Here is a 19,912-nt window from a genome sequence, read left to right as displayed (position 1 = left end):
TATTCATCGAGAACATTTTTTAATGAAATTCCTACGGATATTATTTCTTTCCATAACAACTCCACAGGAACAGATATTTTCTTAAACGGACATATAAGTACGAACAAAATTTAAAAAAAAATGAAAGTTAACTGCTTATTTTCCATCCTGTTCCCTATAGATATAAACGCGCAAGGTTACATTTTACTAACAGAATAACATTTACTTGAATAATGATAATAATAATAATACACAAACTGTTAAGGTTATTGGATGTATGTGAATACAAAGGAACGCGTGGATAAATTGTAAGGTAGAAAAAATATATATGTTGTATATTAAAGTGTAAGTACAAAGTTCGGAATACAATATGAGCTGGTCCGGATCCGCACGCTAGCAGTGTTACTCTATAACAGAAAAACCCTGAAGCCAACGTTGCATGTGTACCGTTTATGGTTTGCCTTCCACGTAGTCTTTTGTCTATGCGCTGTCGATGGCTTCAGTGCTTGAGAAAACTAAAGACCAGATGTAGAGTTTTCTTAGAAGTGGCTACGATTACAATACAAACAAATAAAGAAGATTTATGTAATTACCAAATGCATTTTCTTTAATAATAGCTTGTAAGTGCAATGAAGTAAGTAGTTCTAATTTCTACAAAACTTTACGAATAAGCTTAAAGCGTTTGAATACAGAAATCAACCTTCTAGCATGTGATAATCCAAAAAAAAAGGTACTACCACAAAACAATAATGAGAATTCTAATTATAATTGTGGCGGCATTCGACAGTAAAATACCACCACTCGACACTAATTAGTATTGGACGACGGTAGCGCAGTGGTTGGCGCCAAATAACACGTATTTCCCCCAAAAATGTAAAAAAGCCAAATTAATAGCTATTATTTATGTCGGAGATGAAAGGACAACGGGGCCACCCGTTGGAATCACTCGGAAAATCCCGAATGCTGTAGCATTTACGAAACAACCCAAACACAATCATTCGAAACTTGAGACAATGAGCTTAGGCTCGTGGCGACGACCGGTCGCCGAACGTAGCTACGGTCGCGGGATAAACGTTCCACCTAACAGAGACATGGAATTGCATAGCTGGCCTTTAATGAATCGGCCGTACCGATACTAGACAATAAACATCCTAACGGCCCCGTAGTTCGCCACATACGGATGGTCGCCAGAGGTTGATACATCATCCACAGTATGTTCTGGTAGTCTGAGGAGCCGCTGTAAATCTTAGGAATTAGTTAACTAATGTCCTTTAGATTGGCCAGCGGCCTTTGTTCTATTAGCCCGTATACCTGTCGCCCGTTATGGAAGGTTTTCCCCGACGAATCCGATGTCCTCGTGCCCGTAGGCACACCCCATCATTGCTTGCAGTCTTATTAGCCAGAGACCTGGTGTGTCTGTACGATCGGTGAAGAGTGAATCGAGCAATCCGTGTATCACGAGGAGTGAGTCGAGTCCGACTTAGACTTTGAAGCAAAGTATATCCGTTATCCCGTGGATCGTGGATTCGTCATATCGAATTTAAGGTCATTGTCATTAGCGTCTAGATACCGTGACCACTTGTCGATCTTGTATCTGTGATAATAAACGTTATCTCGATTGTACAACGACGATGAACAACCCAGGCGCAGATTCATTACATGCCCCTAATTCAAGTCTTAACGCTAACCCGACATATATATATATATATATAGCCATAAGCAAAGTATTTGAAATAGTCATAAACAATCCCCTAGCTTCCTCCTGCACAGAAAATAACATAATCGCAGAAAATCAATTTGGGTTCCGGCACAAACACTCCACAATTCACGTAATAAACAAACTTACATCGGACATCTGCTGGGTGCTTAATGCAAAACAACGCGTAGCCGCCTGCTTAATAGACTTCGAAAAAGCTTTCGACACAGACTGGATCCCAAGTCTCATATACAAATTGATCAAGAAAAACTTTCCGCAATACCTAACTAAATAGTCTGGGACATGATACAAGCAGAACATTCGTAATCACCGAAGGTTCATACACATCAAGCGAAGAATTCCCCATAGAAAATGGTCTACAACAAGGTACAGTAAATTCTCCGCTACTTTTCATTATTTACTAATTATTTATTAATTATTTATTAATCTCAATACATCCACCCACAAACACTCCATAGCCTTCGCAGATGACTTATCATCTACGTAACAGGCCGCAAAACCAAAACAATAAGAACAGAGCTCCAAGAACTCTTTGACAAAATTAAAGATTACTACCATACGTGGTGTTACTACCGTTCGCGGAGAAACGCGGTCGCGAGGAAAACGCGTTAGAGAGAGGCGTAAATTCTCGCTACGATTCGGTTAATCGACGCCGCGAAAGGGTCGTTCCCCTTGTTTCGTTTAGGATAACAGGGGTGGTTAATTGAAATCAACGCTGTGTTAACAGGTTAATATGACGTATATATTCAACAATAAATCACACAATATTCTGAGCGTCACAAGTATTTGACGATGAGTACAGTTAATGCGTTACAGAAATATGACCCGACTTGACGATATCTCTCGATGAGTTAGTTAGACTTTACAAACGGACTGATTTAAGGGTGGAACCGTGGTAGACTTGTTGACTGTTCTGACGACGAAAATAGATTAGTGAAAGTGACGATACTGTGTCAGAGGAGAGCTAGGAGAAGGGTGTGTCTAGCGTACGAAATCATCGGATTTGTTGATGACAGTTTTTGGCCAGGAAAGTGAGGGTAATAGACATTGTTTCTATTGGCTATTACGATTGTTGGTGGACTAGGAGGGGTCTTAGCCGCCCTCGATAGAAAGTTGGTGATAGGAAGCATCGCACGTGTGGAAAAACCAACTTTTAAATGTTTTCCAGAAACAAACCATAGACCTTAGAAAACGCTTTCGTAAAAAGATCTTTGCTTGATCTGAATGACTTTAGCTAGAATTTTCTAAGATTTGTGGTCGGTCCTTGGGATTCTTAAGGGTATGCAATAAGAATGTGCAGACATCTGGCTGCCATACCGTCCGCGATGTGAAGCCCGGTCCAGGTAGAGAGTCGGCCGACGTAACACGTGGAAACTAATAAACGTCGAAACTATAATAAAAATAACAAGAGAAAGAACCACAAAGCGGCAACGCTCAAATCACCCACCGTGTAAATAATGTAAATACATATACATTGTACATATTGTAAATAATTCTACAAGATACCCCCTCTCCCCTCCCCGTCGCGCTCACACCTCTTCAAAAATTCCCACAGACTCACCGAAACCAGTAGGAGACTACCGAACTGCCCTGTTTTTGCGACCAGGTTTTCAAGACAGAGATAGGAAGAAAAACATAATATCATATATAAGCACCGCTCTACAGCGACTTAAATCCAAATTATAAATTGTAATGCCAAAAAAAAAAAATGTAATTCCGACACACAATATTGTGTGGCTATGTCGTACCGATACGTATCGGTACTTTTGCCTAATCCACCCCACAACCGAAATTCAGTGTTTATTATGAATACCATACATATGTAATAATCATTTTTCTGGATCAATAAACATCATGAAAAAAAAAAAGAAAAAAAAAGAAAGTAGTCGACACTTTATGTTCATTTCGAGAGAAATCTTTTCCTGCAGTACACTGTACGTTTTTATTTCCGCTCAACGACGAATAAATTATTATTTTCCATGCTACAACAAACGGCCTTTGAATTTTATTGGAACACCTGCTGCGTAACGAAATTAAGAAAAAAGTCGAACAATTTTCGTTGGAAATTGCTTGTTATTTATAAGATGATGTAAATTGAAAAATTCCACCTTACAAATAGATTCGAAATATTTCACGGAAAGTATTTATTGAAAATAAGAAATTTGAAGCAATGATCTATAGAAACTATGGATAATAAACATAAATAATATAAATAACATAGCACTCGAAAACAGACAAAATAACGATGAGTTTGTCACGTAATTTTTAAAGTGAATGCACAAGATTCAGTATGGAATCAAGTTTATTTTTCACAGGTTTTTTGCTACAATAGATCGGAAGAAAAACTGTTCGGACCTGGCTCGTACCATTAAGGAAGAAAGCTCGGTGTGGGTGTGCCCTTTTGAACTCAGAACGCGGATTCGTCGTCCGCACTTTTCGGTAGAAAAGTGAGGGTAATGATCCGCGCTGCCCATTGGTTAAGAAATGAAGTTATTACGACAAAGAAAACCAGATATGGGCATCCTTGTTCATCGGAAAAATCTGTTATCTCGCCAGACACCCGCTTTCTCCGTAATAGTTAAGAGCGTGCAACAAACATGAGGACCATCTGTAAACCGAAAATGTTTATGTGAAGAGATATGAAACTGAACAGATTCGGCTTACGGTGTCTCCTTAGGCCTGTTGCGGGTTAGTGTTAACAATGGATAGCTCTTAACGCCCAGACTATGAGGAATCTCGCAAGGACCATCGCATCTGGCGTGGCACGTGCTAAACAGAAATTTGATCCGTGACAGGTCAATTGTAATGCGAGATATTCAGATTGACACAACTGATTGCACTGTGGACCGCAATTGTTCGATATTTTCATGTAATTTAAAATGTTCCTTGCCTCACAGAGAAATCTTATATCCGCGCGCAACATCGATTCGTTTACGATAACAAAGAATAGGGCTTTTGTCAACGAGGAAATAGTATCCCTTCTTATTTCGACCATGAAAGTGTTATCGTTCCAATTATTATTATTTCAACGCACCGTCAATCTGTCGTATTGTTTCCATTTCTTGCAAAAATTTACGATACTCGTTAAATTTATCATTTGCATGTTCGTGCTTGAAATACAACCACTTACTGACATGCTTCGTTCACTAGAAACTTACAGAACTATGTTTCAATCCACATTTTATCTCTTGCAAAAATCTGCTTCGTCCGTGATTGTAATAGAATGTAATGATTGACGAATAGAAACGAAATATCCAGACAAATTCAACACGGAGCGTATCGACTATCCACACCATATTGAGTGAATAGGCTTTGGTGTCTTGGATGAATACGAAGAGTGATATGGTAATAAATGTGTATATTTGGTTTATTAAGGTGCAACGTAAGGTGTAGAGAGAGAGAGAGAGAGAGAGAGAGAGAGAGAGAGAGAGAGAGATCCGAAAGTAGGCTTGACGAAAAGGAACATATCGATTGGATAATGTTAATGCAACAAAGCACTTTTTCTTTTTCCATTTCTCGTTAAACGAATCTTTTATCAGGGTAATAGCGAAGCATTTCTGATTAAAACAGAACCAAACACGATATATGTAATTTGAAGCATATTTGCTTATTTAATGATGTTAACTTACTTTCTTTCGTCAATTAAATATATGTACATGCATGGAAATGAGATTTAAACTCTATCGTGCTTGGTCTCATTTTAATCGGGAAAATATGTCAAATACCTCAGTGAAAGTTTGATTTAAAAAGAATCAGAAATAAAACAGTTTCGTTATTGTTTCACGATTAATTAGTATCGTTTCATGGACAATTGAATTCGGTTTAGGTCGCACTACTCAGCCGTCGAACTTCATGGTGTGTCAAAGGGAATACAGAGACCCATTGAAAGGAATTTGGTCCTAGTGGTGGGGGTGACGGTCTCTTAAGAGGAACAGGCGATCAAATATCGACTGTACAATTTTTGTTTCTTGATGAAACAATATGCAAGTTACTTTATGTACCTTTTTCAACAATATTGCATTTATGCAAACTTTACTCATTATTCCACTGTTTAGTTCTTAAAGATTTAAATGTAAATAACTATTTTTCGTAAGGTAGTTAAGAAGTATGATTTTTAAAAATATTTGTTAAGCAGCACACTATATAGCGGTAATAAGTATTTAATTCAAATATGTAGAAAGGAGCAACCTCTTTTACAAATGAATCTTATCCATTTTCAAATGTTATTAATATTTTATTTTATATTAATTCATCCTATATAGAAGAAGTTCTGGGTTTACAATTTATGCTATTAACAATGCATGAATTTACTTATATAAGAATTTACTTATAGAAGAATTTTTTCTTATAAAAGATTTCGTTTTCTAAAAAGATTTTATATGTTTTGATAAATAGGAAAAAGTATTTTATTTAATATTTTACTTGGAAAAGATCTTTTAAAATGTACCATTTTCAGCTATTTTTATCTGAGAAACTACTGTATTACAAAAAGTACTGTGTTGCAGTACAATAGAGTACAAGTAGTAACAGTCTTGCGTGTTAATTAATAGAAATGATCTTTTGTGCTGCTAACTTTCATTCGATTGACTCATCTATTACCGTTACACCGAGCAAGTTCTACCTACTATTCCAGAATCAAAACATTCATTTATTACATGGTATTGTTTAAAAGGTTATAAGCTACAAAGAACAGGTATTAAACTTTTTATAACAAAGTGTCATATTTCCAAAAATTGACAAATTGTTGATTGACTGTTTGTATATATATATATATATATATACCTTTTTACCAGTATGAAAATTACACGCTCGACATTACAATTTAATTTAAATTTTATACATTTTATATTGTGATCGAAAATTTTATTTGATTGAATTGTGATATTTTTATTGAAATCAAAATTTTGAACATTTATTTAGTATTTCAGTTAGAATTTTAATTCAAGAAAAGAATGGATTCATATATATAATTATATAATCGTCACCCTCACTTTCCTAACAAAAAGTGTGAACAACGAATCCGCGTTCTTCGTTCAAAAAGCACACCAATATCGAGCTTTCTTCCGTAATAACAGGAGAACGGACTGCACTGGAACTACAACTACTGATCAGTCTACATCTCTAGACTGGATCTCTAGCGGTAAGTAGTGTCGGACGACGGCAGCGCAGTGGTAGCGCCTTAGGTTGTCAACGTTCGGGACCCGAGATCAAATCCCGTCGACCGGAGTCCGATTTTTCTTCCACGGCATCAAAAATGAGGAGAAAAATGCAGCAGCATCCCAGCAGCGACACCCAGCGACCCGCAGCAAAACCAACCAACCTTGTCTCACTCTACACAGAAGCAGTAACACAGGCATCACCACCACAACTGTTACCGGCTAGCGCGCTATCTAAGAGAACTCTACTACCACACCTCAGACATTACTACAGTCTTGGTTCATCGACTACAGAACAGTCAACCACATCTCTGGACTCGATCTCCGCCTATACACCAGTCAGCATCCCATCTCTACACTGGATTCTCTAATATATAAGAACAGTCAACGTATCCTTACCGGGGATCTTCAAGTTGTTGTCGAACATATACACTCTCTATGCCTAAAATATAAAATGGAAGAAATAAGATTATACATATGACGGAAGAAAGAAGAAGAAAGAAGAAAAAAAAGTGTTTCGTGGGCACAGGAACTAACTAACTACTAAAACTTAGAAACACTACTTGTTACAGTCACAGCCATATATAATACTGTGATTCTCCCAAAGGCCGTTTTCCAAGAAACTGGAGAAGAATGTATATTTACAAACCAAAACCAGTTCGTAGCGACACAATATACATTCTCCGGCGCGTAATCACCCCGCTGCTGTCTTTCTGCGTGAACCGTTCCTCCTTCTTCTTGCCTGCCATATGTATGGTCCACAGTTGTTGAGTCCTAAATACTAAACACAACAACTTGAAAAAGCAGCGGGATGTAGGGGAGAAAAGGGGGAAAGGAGAGGGAGTAAAGTGTTTCGTCCGAGATCTGCTAGTAGGACTCTTCAGTAAGGCTTACCTAGCAAGACCTTAGACACTGGGATAGAAGTTGTGTTGGAAGTTATATTTATGGAAACAAACAATCAATGTGACCACTAGTGAGAAAGTAACATCGGTGGCCATGATTCGATGGCCCTCTGGTGACAAGTGTGTATAGTATTGGTCCTAAGACGCTTCCTTGCGGGACCCCTGCCTTGATGTCTTTGACTTCTGAGTATGCGTCTTTGATTTTTATTACGAAGGTTCTGTTGCTTAGATATGATTTTATTAGTTGGTGTATTTGCTCCGGGAATTGTTTCTTGATTATTTGTAGTAGTCTTTCGTGGTTTACTTTGTCGAATGCTTTTTCTATGTCCATGAAGAGGGCTGTGCAATATTGTTTGTTTTCGAGTGTTATTATTATTTCGTTGATAAGCCTGTGCATTTGCTCTATAGTGGAATGTTTGTTTCTGAATCCGAATTGGTGGTCTGATATTAGTTTTTCCTTATCTATTATTGTTTTTAGTCTGGCATATATTTCTTTTCCTAGTATTTTGGAGAGCACGGGAAGTAGTGAGATTGGTCTATAGGATAATGTTTGGTGTGGGTTTTTGTCGGGTTTAGGTAGCATTATGATCTGGGCTATTTTCCATGGTTTAGGAATGTAGCCGATTCTTATTATTGCGATGTAAATTATTGTTATACGTCTTATCGCTTTTGGAGGAAGGTTTTTCAAGATTTTACCATTGATTAGATCAATTCCTGGTGTTTTGTTGTTTTCTCTTTTTTCGATTATGTATCTAATTTCTTAAGCTGTTGTTTCAGGTATGGTGTATTGCTTGTCAGTTGCGGAACTAGTGGTTGGCGCATCTTCGTCCGTATGACAATTGAGGTTGCTGTTATTGATGTTATGTGGTGTAAATGTGTTGTATAGGTGGTTGGAAAACTCTTCAGATTGCTCTTCGTTGCTTCTTGCCCATGTGTTGTCTGCTTTTCTGATTGCTGGGACTAATTTTATTGTCTTCTTTATTTTTTTTTGTGGCTTTACATAGTGAGTAGTTGTAGTTCTCGTGTGCAGATAGTGACTCTAAGAACTTTGTGAACTCGTTGTTAATGTGTTCTTTTATTTTGTTTTTTATTTCCTTTGCAAGTTTGTTTAGGTGTTTCTTGTTTTCTCTTGTTCTATGTTTTTGTCATTTTGCTTTCGCTTTTCTTTATTCCCTAATTTTTTCGAGGATGTCTGGCGGAATTATTTTTGTTTGTCTAATGGTTGATTCAGGTAAAGTGGTTGCCCTTGCTGCTTCTTGTATAGTTTCTGTAAGTGTTGTTACTGCTTGTTCGATGTGTTCAGGTGTTTTCAGTGAGATGTTGCAGTTGATTTTGCTCTCGATTATTTCTTTGAATGTTTGCCATTTGGTGGATTTGTTGCATAGTTTCTCTGGGCTGTTGTAAAGTATTGGCTTGTTTCTGTATATAATTATTATGGGTGTATGGTCGGAGCTAATCTCGAGACTGGGTGCTATATTTATTTTATTTCCATTTAGTCCCTTTGTAACTGCAAAAGCAAGTAGGTCAGGGATTTTGCTCGGGTCTGTCGACCAGTATGTCGGTCTGCTTGTGGATAATAGATTGAGGTTATTTTTTTTTATGTATTTTTCCAGGACTCTACCTCTAGGTGTAGTGATTCTTGATCCCCATAGTGCGTGCTTTGAGTTGTAGTCTCCTGCTGTGATATACTTGTCGCCTAATTGTTGAAAGTACTCATCCCACATTTGTGCTGTTATTTTGTGTCTCGGTGGTACATATAGAGCTGACAGCTGTAAATGGTTGCTGCTAGATTGTACAGTAACGGTGGTTGCTTGTAAATATTCCTTACTAACTTGGCTGTGTATGTGGTGCTTGATATCGTTTCTTATTATTATTGCTGTCCCTCCGTGTGCTTTTTCTGAGGGATGCTTGGTGTTGTATATAGTGTAGTAAGGTATTTTTATGTAGCTTTTTGTGGTGAAGTGCGTTTCTGATACGAGTAATATGTCGATGTTGTTGTGATATAGGAATGTTTTGGTTTCTAGGGCCCTTTGTTGTAGGCCGTTGGAGTTCCGTTGGAGGCTGCTATTTTGAGCATGTCCGTTTTTTATTTTTTTCTTAACATGTTTGTAAGAAGTTGTAACATGGCTGTGATTTGTTACGTTTGCTGTCTGAGGACTGCATTTTGTTCGCTTATCATTTTTGTTAGCATTTCAGTGTTTTTGATGGATTGCTTTAGTAGTTCTTTGATTTCTGTAGCGTCGTTGGTGTTATTGTTTTGGTTTTGGTTGTCTAGGGATGTTGTTTGTTTGGTTACTTGCGCGTAGCTTCGTGTACTAGAGGTATTGGTGTTATTGTGGTTGATATTCATTACGTGCTGTACGTTTGTTGGTGTCTCGGTTACTGCGCTATCCTGTTGTGTGTGATAGTGTTGTATGTCCTGTTTGGAAGTGGCGGGAAGAGTTTGCGTTGAAGTTGTTTTCTGACTGTACAGCCTTTATAGCTAGCTGGGTGGTTTCCATTGCAGTTGTAGCACTTTACGTCGTTTATTTTTCCTGTGTTTGGGCAGTTCATTGTTAAATGTTTTTCTGCGCATTTAACGCACGCCGGGTTTCCGTTGCAGTAGTTCTTTATATGTCCGTATTGTTGGCACCGCATGCATTGCGGTATGTCTTTTTTGTGTCTGGGTGGTTCGACTGTGATTATTGTGCTTAGTATTTTTTTGATTTCAAAAATTTTCTTGTTGTTGCGTTTAAGTTCGAGCTCTACTAGAAGTAGCGATAGTGGTTGTTTAGTGTCGTGTCTAGTTATATTATTTATCACTCTTACCTGATGACCGATTTTGACTAGTTCCTCGTATATATTTCTTGTGTTTGTCATTGGGTGCAGTCCTCTGATTACTGCCTTATAGCTTTTCTCTGTTTTGAGCTGGTAGGTGTGGTATCCGGCTTTTTTTTCCTTTAACACTTTTACCACCCTTCTGTAGGTTTCCTTTCGTTCTGGTGTGATAGATCGATGTTGGTGTTATTCCTCACGTCGTTCATTTCTGTGGTTTCCATTTCTGTTTCGTTTATATCTGACCAATCATACTCTGCGTTTGTTTGTTGTGTCGGGTTTGTTGTATTTACAGCTCTGTTTATAACATATATTGCGCCGTTGTTTAATAACCTAATAGGTGGTATTTGTTGCATTGTTTTCTCACTTGTCGCACTTATGGAGGCACTGATTCACACGTCCGCTTAGCTTAACTGTTCGGGCAGAACTGAGATTGCGCTTTTGTTAAAACTTTGGAGGTTTGAAGAACTGCGCAAAATATTAAACACATACTGTCTTTCATCTACGCTGACTCAAGTTTATAAAGAAAAACCTCCCTCTAAAGTTCAAGCCCTAGAAGGCTATCACGAAAACAATTGAAAATCGACATAAGTTTGTTAATAAAAATTTTAACATATGGGGAAACTACAATTAATAAGATACACTACAATAATTGTATACTACAATTAATAAGAAATTGCTTGAAAAGATTACGTCAATTATGTCTATTCATATTGAGATGGTGTTAAATGTACACTCCTCGTCAAAGAGATAGCCTAGGTGAATTATCTTTAGTTACTCAATGGCGCGTGTAAAGTTTTTCGGCTGTAACGTATAATATCAAAACATTATAAGCTCAGGATATGGAACTTGCTGGAAATAAATCACAATGTCGTCGATTAAGGTAGAATTGATAGCTCACTCTGTCAATATGTTTAGAAATTGCTGAGTAGCTCATGATCTATCAACGAGTAAAGATTACAGTACAATATTGTATAAATTTGTAAGTACGAGACGCGGAAAAAAATTAAACGAGTCTGAAAGAAAGCAAATTCTAGAACTAAAGCAGCAACAGTTATTAGTAACAAAAATATCGAAAGTAATAAGAAGAAGTCGTAAAGTAATACACAATTTCTTAAAAAATGATGAAGATTATAGCAAAAAGAGAAGTACTGGTCGGCCGTCATCGTTATCCGATCGTGATAAGCGAGCAATTTTGCGTGTAGCTTCTAACTCGCAATTAACAACGAAACAAACAATGAAGAAATGTAGTGTTAGTGCCAATTGTTCGTCGAGTTCTACTATCCTGCAAAAATATCAAGAGGTTAAAATTGAAAAAGAAACCTTCGTTAATAACGAAACAAAAAGTAGAACGTTTACGCTTTGCAAAAGAAAGAATGCATTGGAAAAAGAAATGGAGAGGGATACTATTTTCAGACGAAAAAGATTCAACTTGGATGGTCCTGATGGGTTCCAACATTATTTTCATGACATAAGAAAAGAGGCAATGTCGACAATTCGACGACAAATAGGAGGAGGCAGCTTGATGGTTTGGGCCGGCATCGGTTATTTCGGCAAGACAAGTATCAAGTTCATCGTTGGGAGAATGAATAGTGTCCGATACATAAATTTAATCAAAGAGTAAATAAATAATCATGCAGAACGTATTTCTGGACCTGATTAAATCATTCGACAAAATAATGCACCTGTACACACATCAAGATTGGTCCAATCATATTTCATGAAAATAATATATCTGTCTGCACACTCCCCGGAACTTAATATTGTCGAAAATTGCCGAGCAGAACTTGTTCACGGCGTATACGCGAATGGAAAGCAGTACCAACGCGTACAACAATTAAAAAATGTAATTATATGCGGATGGGATACGTTAAGTCAAAATTACATTCAGAAAATATATAAATCGATAGCAATTCGTATAATAGAGCTAACAGAAAATAAAGGGCGATGTACCCATTATTAAATAAGTATATATGTTTAATAAGTAATTATTGTTAGCTGCAATTTATGTTGATTATTATTTTCTTATTGGACATGTGCTATCATTTTGTTCTTAGAATAAAACAATTTTTTTTTTTTGTTACACACTAAATCTCATAATATTTTTAATTATGTTCAACGAACCGCATATCCTAAGCTCACAATGTTTTGATATTATACGTTACAAACGAAAAATTTTACACGCGTCATTGAGAAATTAAAGATAACTCATCTGGACTATCTCTTTGACGAGGAATGTAAGTGCCCAAGAAATATTCTCGATGTTCAGCAATATAATTTATTTAACAATCAACAATCCTCGCTTCCCGACTATGTTTGCTTCGCTGATACATTTAACCCTTCGCACTTTGCTGTTCAAAACCGAATGAATCTTTGGACAGATTCTTTTCTTTTGTTGCCCCTCGATATGCCCACTACGCACTCGTTCGTTAGACATCCACGACCGTTGCTGCGTACGCATTCTTCCGAATATTCGGCAAAAGGACCGTAGGGATATCGATGGCAAATTAGGAACGTCGGCCTTACGCTTTGATGATATTACGCTTCGTGGCGCGAAGCAATCGAAAAGTTCGTCGAGTGTCGCCACAATATCTATTTATTGTATTACGCTAGCCAACATTACCATCGCTAACAATCAACGATAAAAGAACCTGATTAGACGATGTTTCTTGTTTTGAAACCATTCTTTAGAACCATTGTTAGTGCCAGTGGGCCAGTAACTGGGTTTGTTTGTACTGAGTTAGTTAGGTCTGTTGGCGTTTATGGATCTCAAAAGGTTTTTGGCTCTTAATGTGATAAGTCTGCTACCCTATTGCGTGTGTTTAGCGTTATAGTCTCCTCCAGCTATGAATCTATTACCCAGGTCTTCGAGGAATTTATCAAAGTTTCCTGTCGAAATAGAGTGTCTAGGAGGACAATATACTACTGATGTGGTGATTGGACCATGCCAATCTTCTATCGCTAAGTTTATGGCTTGGAGGTAGTTCTTCTGAAATGATGGAAGCTCATAGTGTTTTATGCTGGCCTTGATGATAATTCCGGAGCCGCCGTGACCTTTCCGCTGGGATATTGGGTATGATAGAATTTATAACCATTTATTTTTAGGTAATTTTTATCGGTGAAGTGGGTTTCAGATATAAGCATTATGTCAATTTCTTGCAGTTTTGGGACGAGTTCTAGTTCGTATTTATGCTGAGCTAGACCGTTAACATTCCAAAGAGCTATTCGCATTGGTTTTATTTTGCGTCGGAGCGTGTTAATTTGTACACGATGATTGTAGGTAATGATAGCAAGTTATTAATTTGCTCTGTTTGTTTCACGATTAATTTTTCTAGTCTATTGAAGTTTTCCGTGTCTTGTAAACTGTGAACACTAATTTTTGGTTGAGCACTATGTGTAAGAGATTGAAGGGGTAGTGAATTTTTGTGGATTAGGTGCTTGGTTGATTAGGTCCTTAACTCTGGGTTTGGGGTAGTTATTTTTATATAAGGTATTGTAGGCTGTGCAACCTTTATAGTTCGCAGCATGCTCTCCTTGACAGAGGATGCACTTCGCAGGGGTTTCTGAAGATTTAGTGCACTGGTCTGTAGGATAAGTACATTTAGCGCAGCGGCGATTGTGGTTGCAATATTTTTGCGTGTGACCGTACCTTTGGCACCTTTTGCATTGAACTATCTCATTTTTATAAAAGGTGGTTAAATTTTTACTACCGAATTCATTAAACGATTGATATTATAAGCTTCTTTGTTATTTGATGTTTGCTTTAAGTCGATAAAGAATAAGCATAGCGGGCTTTTTTTTTTTTGTGATTCTATGTCTTATATTGCTAATGTTGGTTACTTCATGGTTATGATTTAAGAGTTCAAGTTTCAGTTCATCTAAGTTAGCTGAGTGCTGGATGTTGCGTGGTACCACTCGAAATGTCTTTCTTGTTTCAGTTGATATGTGTGGAAGTTTGCGTTCAGAGTTTTTAGTAACTTTGTTAGTTTTCTGTAGGAGTCTGGGTTGACGGGCAGGATTTTAACCTGATTGTTTTTAATCTTTAGTATGTAATCCTCTTTGTTAATATCATTCTAGATGGACTTTATCATTGTTTGAATGTCGATAACGTCATCAATGAAGATTGGTGGGGGCGGAGGAGTCTTTTCCATTTGTTGGCTTGGTGGTGTTTCTATTACGTCCATAGTGTTGTGTGTGGATTCTAGTAGTTCGAATCTGTTGTAAGTGGAGATATTTATATTTTTGTTGGGTGAGTCTATCTTGCGTTTTTTGTTGTCATTTGTATGGTTTGGGAGGTGGGACAGTTTGTCCTTTCGCCACGGAGGAGGGAGAATAAAGCGGTTATAGCTTTGTTCGAGTGAGCTAGTTCCAGATGTTTATGCCATCTTTGAGCTAGTTAATTCAAATTGAAATAACAAGTCGAGAGGCTATGATTCGGATTGGAGATTAAAAGAGTCTGATTGTTCACTATTAAGTTTAGATGCACTTGTTTTATTTTGATTTCACTTCACTTTCGACGGAGGGTCGTCACTTGTATTGTGAACTGCACTAGGCACTAGACACACACGTATTCACACTTCGGCAGTCGACGGCTGAATGATTGTCTAAGATGCCGAGGAACTCTGAACAATTACTATGAACTGCCAATGATTGCTGCGGACCGATATATAACAACTGACTTAGACTTTGGAAAAAAGTATATTCGTTATCCCGTTGATCGCGGTTTCGTTATTGAATCTAGGATCATTGTCATTAGTATCTCGAGTATCTAGTTACCACGGTTACTTGTCAAATTCTGTAGTAATCATATTTGTACAAGTAGATATCTTCTCTATTGCGTAATAATAATGTCTAATACAAATGAAAACTCGTTAGACGCACCTAATCATAATGTTAACCCGACATATTATTATGTGAAATTAAATACGTGTTGTATATAATTACTTTTTCTACGAACATACAAAACTTCCAATGTTTTTTTTTATATCTATCCTTGAGTCCTCTTTTTTTTTATTCACCAGATATGTCGCCATGAGTGTCATATATTTAGATATAGTTCCACATTCGGCGACGTCTAACTGCGCAGCTAGATCAGTACTTTAGCGTCCCCAAGTGAATAACCTACTAATTTAGAATTGAATTCCTGCATATAGGGAAATCCGACTACGAAAGATTTCAGTATTCGTATTTATAGCGATACCGCAAATCACATGATTAAATAATGCAGATGTAAGAAATGAACAAACTTTAAGAATATTAGGGAGAGTCAGGAACTGTCTCCAAGTTTCTCGACCGCCGACACTGCCAACTATATCTCTATTTTCAATGTTCACTTCGAACGTCTAAATCGAAGTAGCTCCAGCGCCAATTGTCGAAGAATCACCCATTGTGGCAATGACATCTATGTCTCCTGGGTTTGAATGATGAACCGACTCGAGAACTTTCGAAGACTTGTCGGCTACACAAATTAAAGTAAAGACATTAGAATATATATGGACCTCAAAAGATAAGCATCAATTTTAGTATTCTTAAATTACAGTTGAACGATGAGCTTGTAATGTTACATATATAGCTTCAAAAGTGCTATTAATAGAACAAGAATTTGAATGAACTGGAAAGCACATTGGAATTCTTGTAGTAACTACAAATTAGTACTCCCGCGTCCAGTATAAATAAATAAACACGATCGTTAAGACAATCAGTTGGTCAGTTATCAGTCCGTTAGTATCATGCATTCTTATAATCAATCAATAGTTAGTTAGTATCGAGCAATCTTATAGCGATTAATATCGAGCGAATGTACACCTTACCTTGTATGCTTATATCGAGCAACACTGTCCGAACGACGACTAATTTCGTATTACAAAGAATTTTAAATACATTTGACTATACAAAGCATTAGCTCGTCTCGTCGCTATATACACCAACACGTTTAATCGTCCTCCACAGACCGAAATTAACCTCGCCGACCATCAACGATACAAGCACTTTCATTGATGATTTGATATTAGTAGTGGCCGCCGATGCTATCGTTCGACAATGTTTATTAGAACTAACAAGGATTACGATTTTTATACATTCATATTTTTACTAATCTGATTACTACAAACCGTACCATTATATATGAATATTTTTATATATCGCATTTTTAATCTTATTACGTGCGAAGTCCAATGTTGTGGAACATGAAGAACGAGATGGTCCATGTGGTACGGGTCTGCATTCTGCCCGCAATAATACAAATGTTTAACTAAAAATTTGGCGAACTGGTCAACTATGAGGTGGGCCGTAAGTAATCATGCATGCAATAGATTGAGTTTACGCCTGTACATTAACTTTAACACAACTTGGACGTAATGTCACGAACGTAAATATCGCAAATATAATGCACTTGTTATCGATGCAGGCACATAATTCCATTCCTGATTAAGAATGGAATCCTTCAAATTATCGCATGCAGTCTTTCGCGAACCCTAATCCTGATACTTGTTAATTGAGGATGTTATTGGTACACAAGCGTAGTTGCAACTTAAGTAGCATTCGATGGCAAAATTTTAGCCGATATATTTGGTCATAGCTATTTGAAGTGTTTGAACTCGACAAGTTTTTTAAAATTCTAAGTTTTGTATTCGCCAATGATCGATTTAAAATATTTTATGTAAACACTTTAGCGAGTATGCATGAGTAAAGGTGATAATTAATCCGTTATTCTTTAGGAACACGTGGCCGATTTAATTTTTGATATGGACTTAAATACCGTAATATTAAGTTCTGGATCGCCAAGTTTTTCACTTAGTTGCTGAAAAATCATTGTGAACAAAGCCAATTTAAGAATTATTGAAACAAACATTTTTGTCTCAAAGAAGGAGAAATTTGCGACCCATGGTTCTTTTGAGACTTCTTTCCTCATTGAGAAAAATCGGTCGAAATATCTCCGTGCTTGGCTTGATCTTCTTACACGAACGAAAATATGTCAGCTTGAGCAACATAGCGCAGAACGATTGCAAATGAACGTTGCATGGTTAGTAGCTTACAAGCTGTAGAGAAGAATATTATGGGATTCGCAGACGGAAATCATCCTGCGAGACGTTTTCTAAGAAAAATCATAGATTGAACATCAAATCTGCATACACATTAAAATCCATAACGTCATATCGTAAACTGCTCCAAGGTGTTTTCGAATAGAGAGGATTAGTATTTCCTCCGAAGCTTCGCCTTCATAAATAATTAATAAACAAATGTATATGTAAACAATTTTTTTGCAAGTGTACACAACGTAGGAAAATTACACATGCACTGCGATGGCCGGACTGTTGGCAGTTAAATCGTATCAAAAATAGCAATGTCCACAGAACAACCGCGTACGCATTACGAATTTATGAGCTGTTAATAAGCGTGGTAATTCTTGTATGAACCACACACAATTTCCGTACAAGTCATTGATCACTGTGTATTGCGATATTCACATACATACACATGAAATGAAAACCTATATTCTATTTAAATTTAACTTAAACAAAAGCCTACCTACTACTTAGTATGTGAAATAATATTTTATCCAGCTCTGAATATCCAAGCACGTCGAGTGTCTATTTCGTCGAAAGTATCATATATTTTAAAGCCGACTTGGTCAAAAAACTACAAGGTTTATGAGCAAACAACTTGAGAACCAAAGTGAGCAATTAGAGCAAATGAAGGATTCATAGAAAAGTTTTATTTTAGAACTATCTTATTTTACAATATATTTATTTTGTATCATCATTGTTTATTGTTCAGTAGACTTTTCAGTGATAAATTATTATTGTTAACGAATAACTATCTCGTAACTTTTGTTTGGTGGAGGATGATAGAGGATTTTGTCATTATAATGTTGCCCTTATAATGGAAAAATGTTCATATTCAGTGAGCAGATGAATTGCTTACTTCTCTGAAATCATGTGCGTATAAATACCTGCATTCTTTTTAAAATTTTATAGAAAAAATAAACAATGTCATAAATGGATTTATTTTGAAAGAAGACGAATAAGAAGACAAAATGAAAAGGATAACGAATCCCTTCTTTATAAAATTGTATTTATATTCCTCTGGTTTAAACAGACAAAATAACGTTCAAATAGTCACTACACGATACAATATATTATCAGTAGAAAGATCATTATACCGGACATTTTAGTGATCTGATGTATCCAGTACAATCTGAAATAATCGAAAATATATGTATTTATATTAGTTCCTATTTTTTATACAAAGATACTTTTATACGCACCTTGATAATCGTTGTCGGGCTGTTGATTGAAACTCTTGTTTTAGAATAAATTTCCTAATGCCCATCAGGTAAATTGCGACATACTTCTCCCAATCCATATCCTCTAAATCTAGTTTGAACATATAGCTGTCGTGTAACATTTTCACCTCCCTCGCCAAATCGGAACAGTTATCCCTTCGGAAAGTCCATTCGTGTATGGTGAAAAATGCAAACGATGCGAACAACTTATTGCCATTTCTGAGAAGTTTCATCATTCTGAAATATCATTTTCAATTATTATTACAGATGAAAACAGAGATTATCCCCGAAAGATTGTTCTCGTTGTTCGAGGATTAGTAGAATACTCACATTGGTTTACTACCTCGGAATCTTAAAAAGATATCTATGAGGAACGCAAGGAGAGCATAGGGAATTACACTCAAAACGTTGAAAATATATCTATTAGCTACGACTGAACAACCTGGGTACCATATCGTATCGTCCAGCGGGGTTTCTATGCTACATTTTACCATAGCATCTACCATCGAACCAAACCTTGTCAATTGGAACATTTACATTATTACAATTAATGGAATTACGCGTAAAGTAAGGTTTATTATTATTCGAGTATCTCAAGAAATATTATGCAATATCAATAAATATTATTTATATCTTTATTTTTCTAAATTGAAGTATTGGTAGCAAAAGTGGACTTTTGCTTTCTACATTTGTTCGCGCTTTCATTGTCCACGTTACTTAAATGAACTGAAGCTTTTGAAATACTCTAACAATCGAATTACATTAGTTGAAAAAAATTCGTAATAAATATTACATAGCAGGGTATGCGTTGGTCGTGCAGTTGTATACTTTAACTTCACGATCACGATGTAGCCTGACATGCCATGCAGTGCATATTATCACGTCAACTACGAAATCGATAGGCACTACATCCAATCTTGCATCTCTCTTACCCGGTACCACTGTTGTACATCCTTTGCTGATTAGAATGTAAGTACCTGGTAACATTAAATTGATTTAGAAATTATTTGTGATTTTGGATTAGGAGAAATGTAACGCTAAATACATAGGAATAAATTCT

At 36.7% G+C, this 19,912-nt stretch overlaps 1 protein-coding gene across 2 annotated transcripts in view; it reads right to left on the bottom strand.

Annotated features, from left to right (window-relative positions):
* Window positions 1-18,636: 18,636 nt before the first annotated feature.
* The window catches only part of LOC139996450 (fatty acyl-CoA reductase 1-like), a 294,969-nt gene continuing 293,693 nt past the window's right edge, over window positions 18,637-19,912 (bottom strand). For both annotated transcript variants that reach the window (XM_072020817.1, XM_072020816.1), the window contains exons 6-8: window positions 19,183-19,368; window positions 18,835-19,089; window positions 18,637-18,764 (exon numbers count right to left, since the gene is read on the bottom strand). In XM_072020817.1, the coding sequence (XP_071876918.1) occupies window positions 18,689-18,764; window positions 18,835-19,089; window positions 19,183-19,368 (517 nt within the window). In that variant the 3' untranslated portion in view covers window positions 18,637-18,688. The remainder of the gene's footprint in view (window positions 18,765-18,834; window positions 19,090-19,182; window positions 19,369-19,912) is intronic.

Source organism: Bombus fervidus, chromosome 18 (assembly GCF_041682495.2).
Source record: "Bombus fervidus isolate BK054 chromosome 18, iyBomFerv1, whole genome shotgun sequence".
Lineage (NCBI taxonomy): Eukaryota > Metazoa > Arthropoda > Insecta > Hymenoptera > Apidae > Bombus > Bombus fervidus.
The sequence above is the reverse complement of the archived record's forward strand: the minus strand, read 5'-3'. Positions and strand labels throughout refer to the sequence as shown.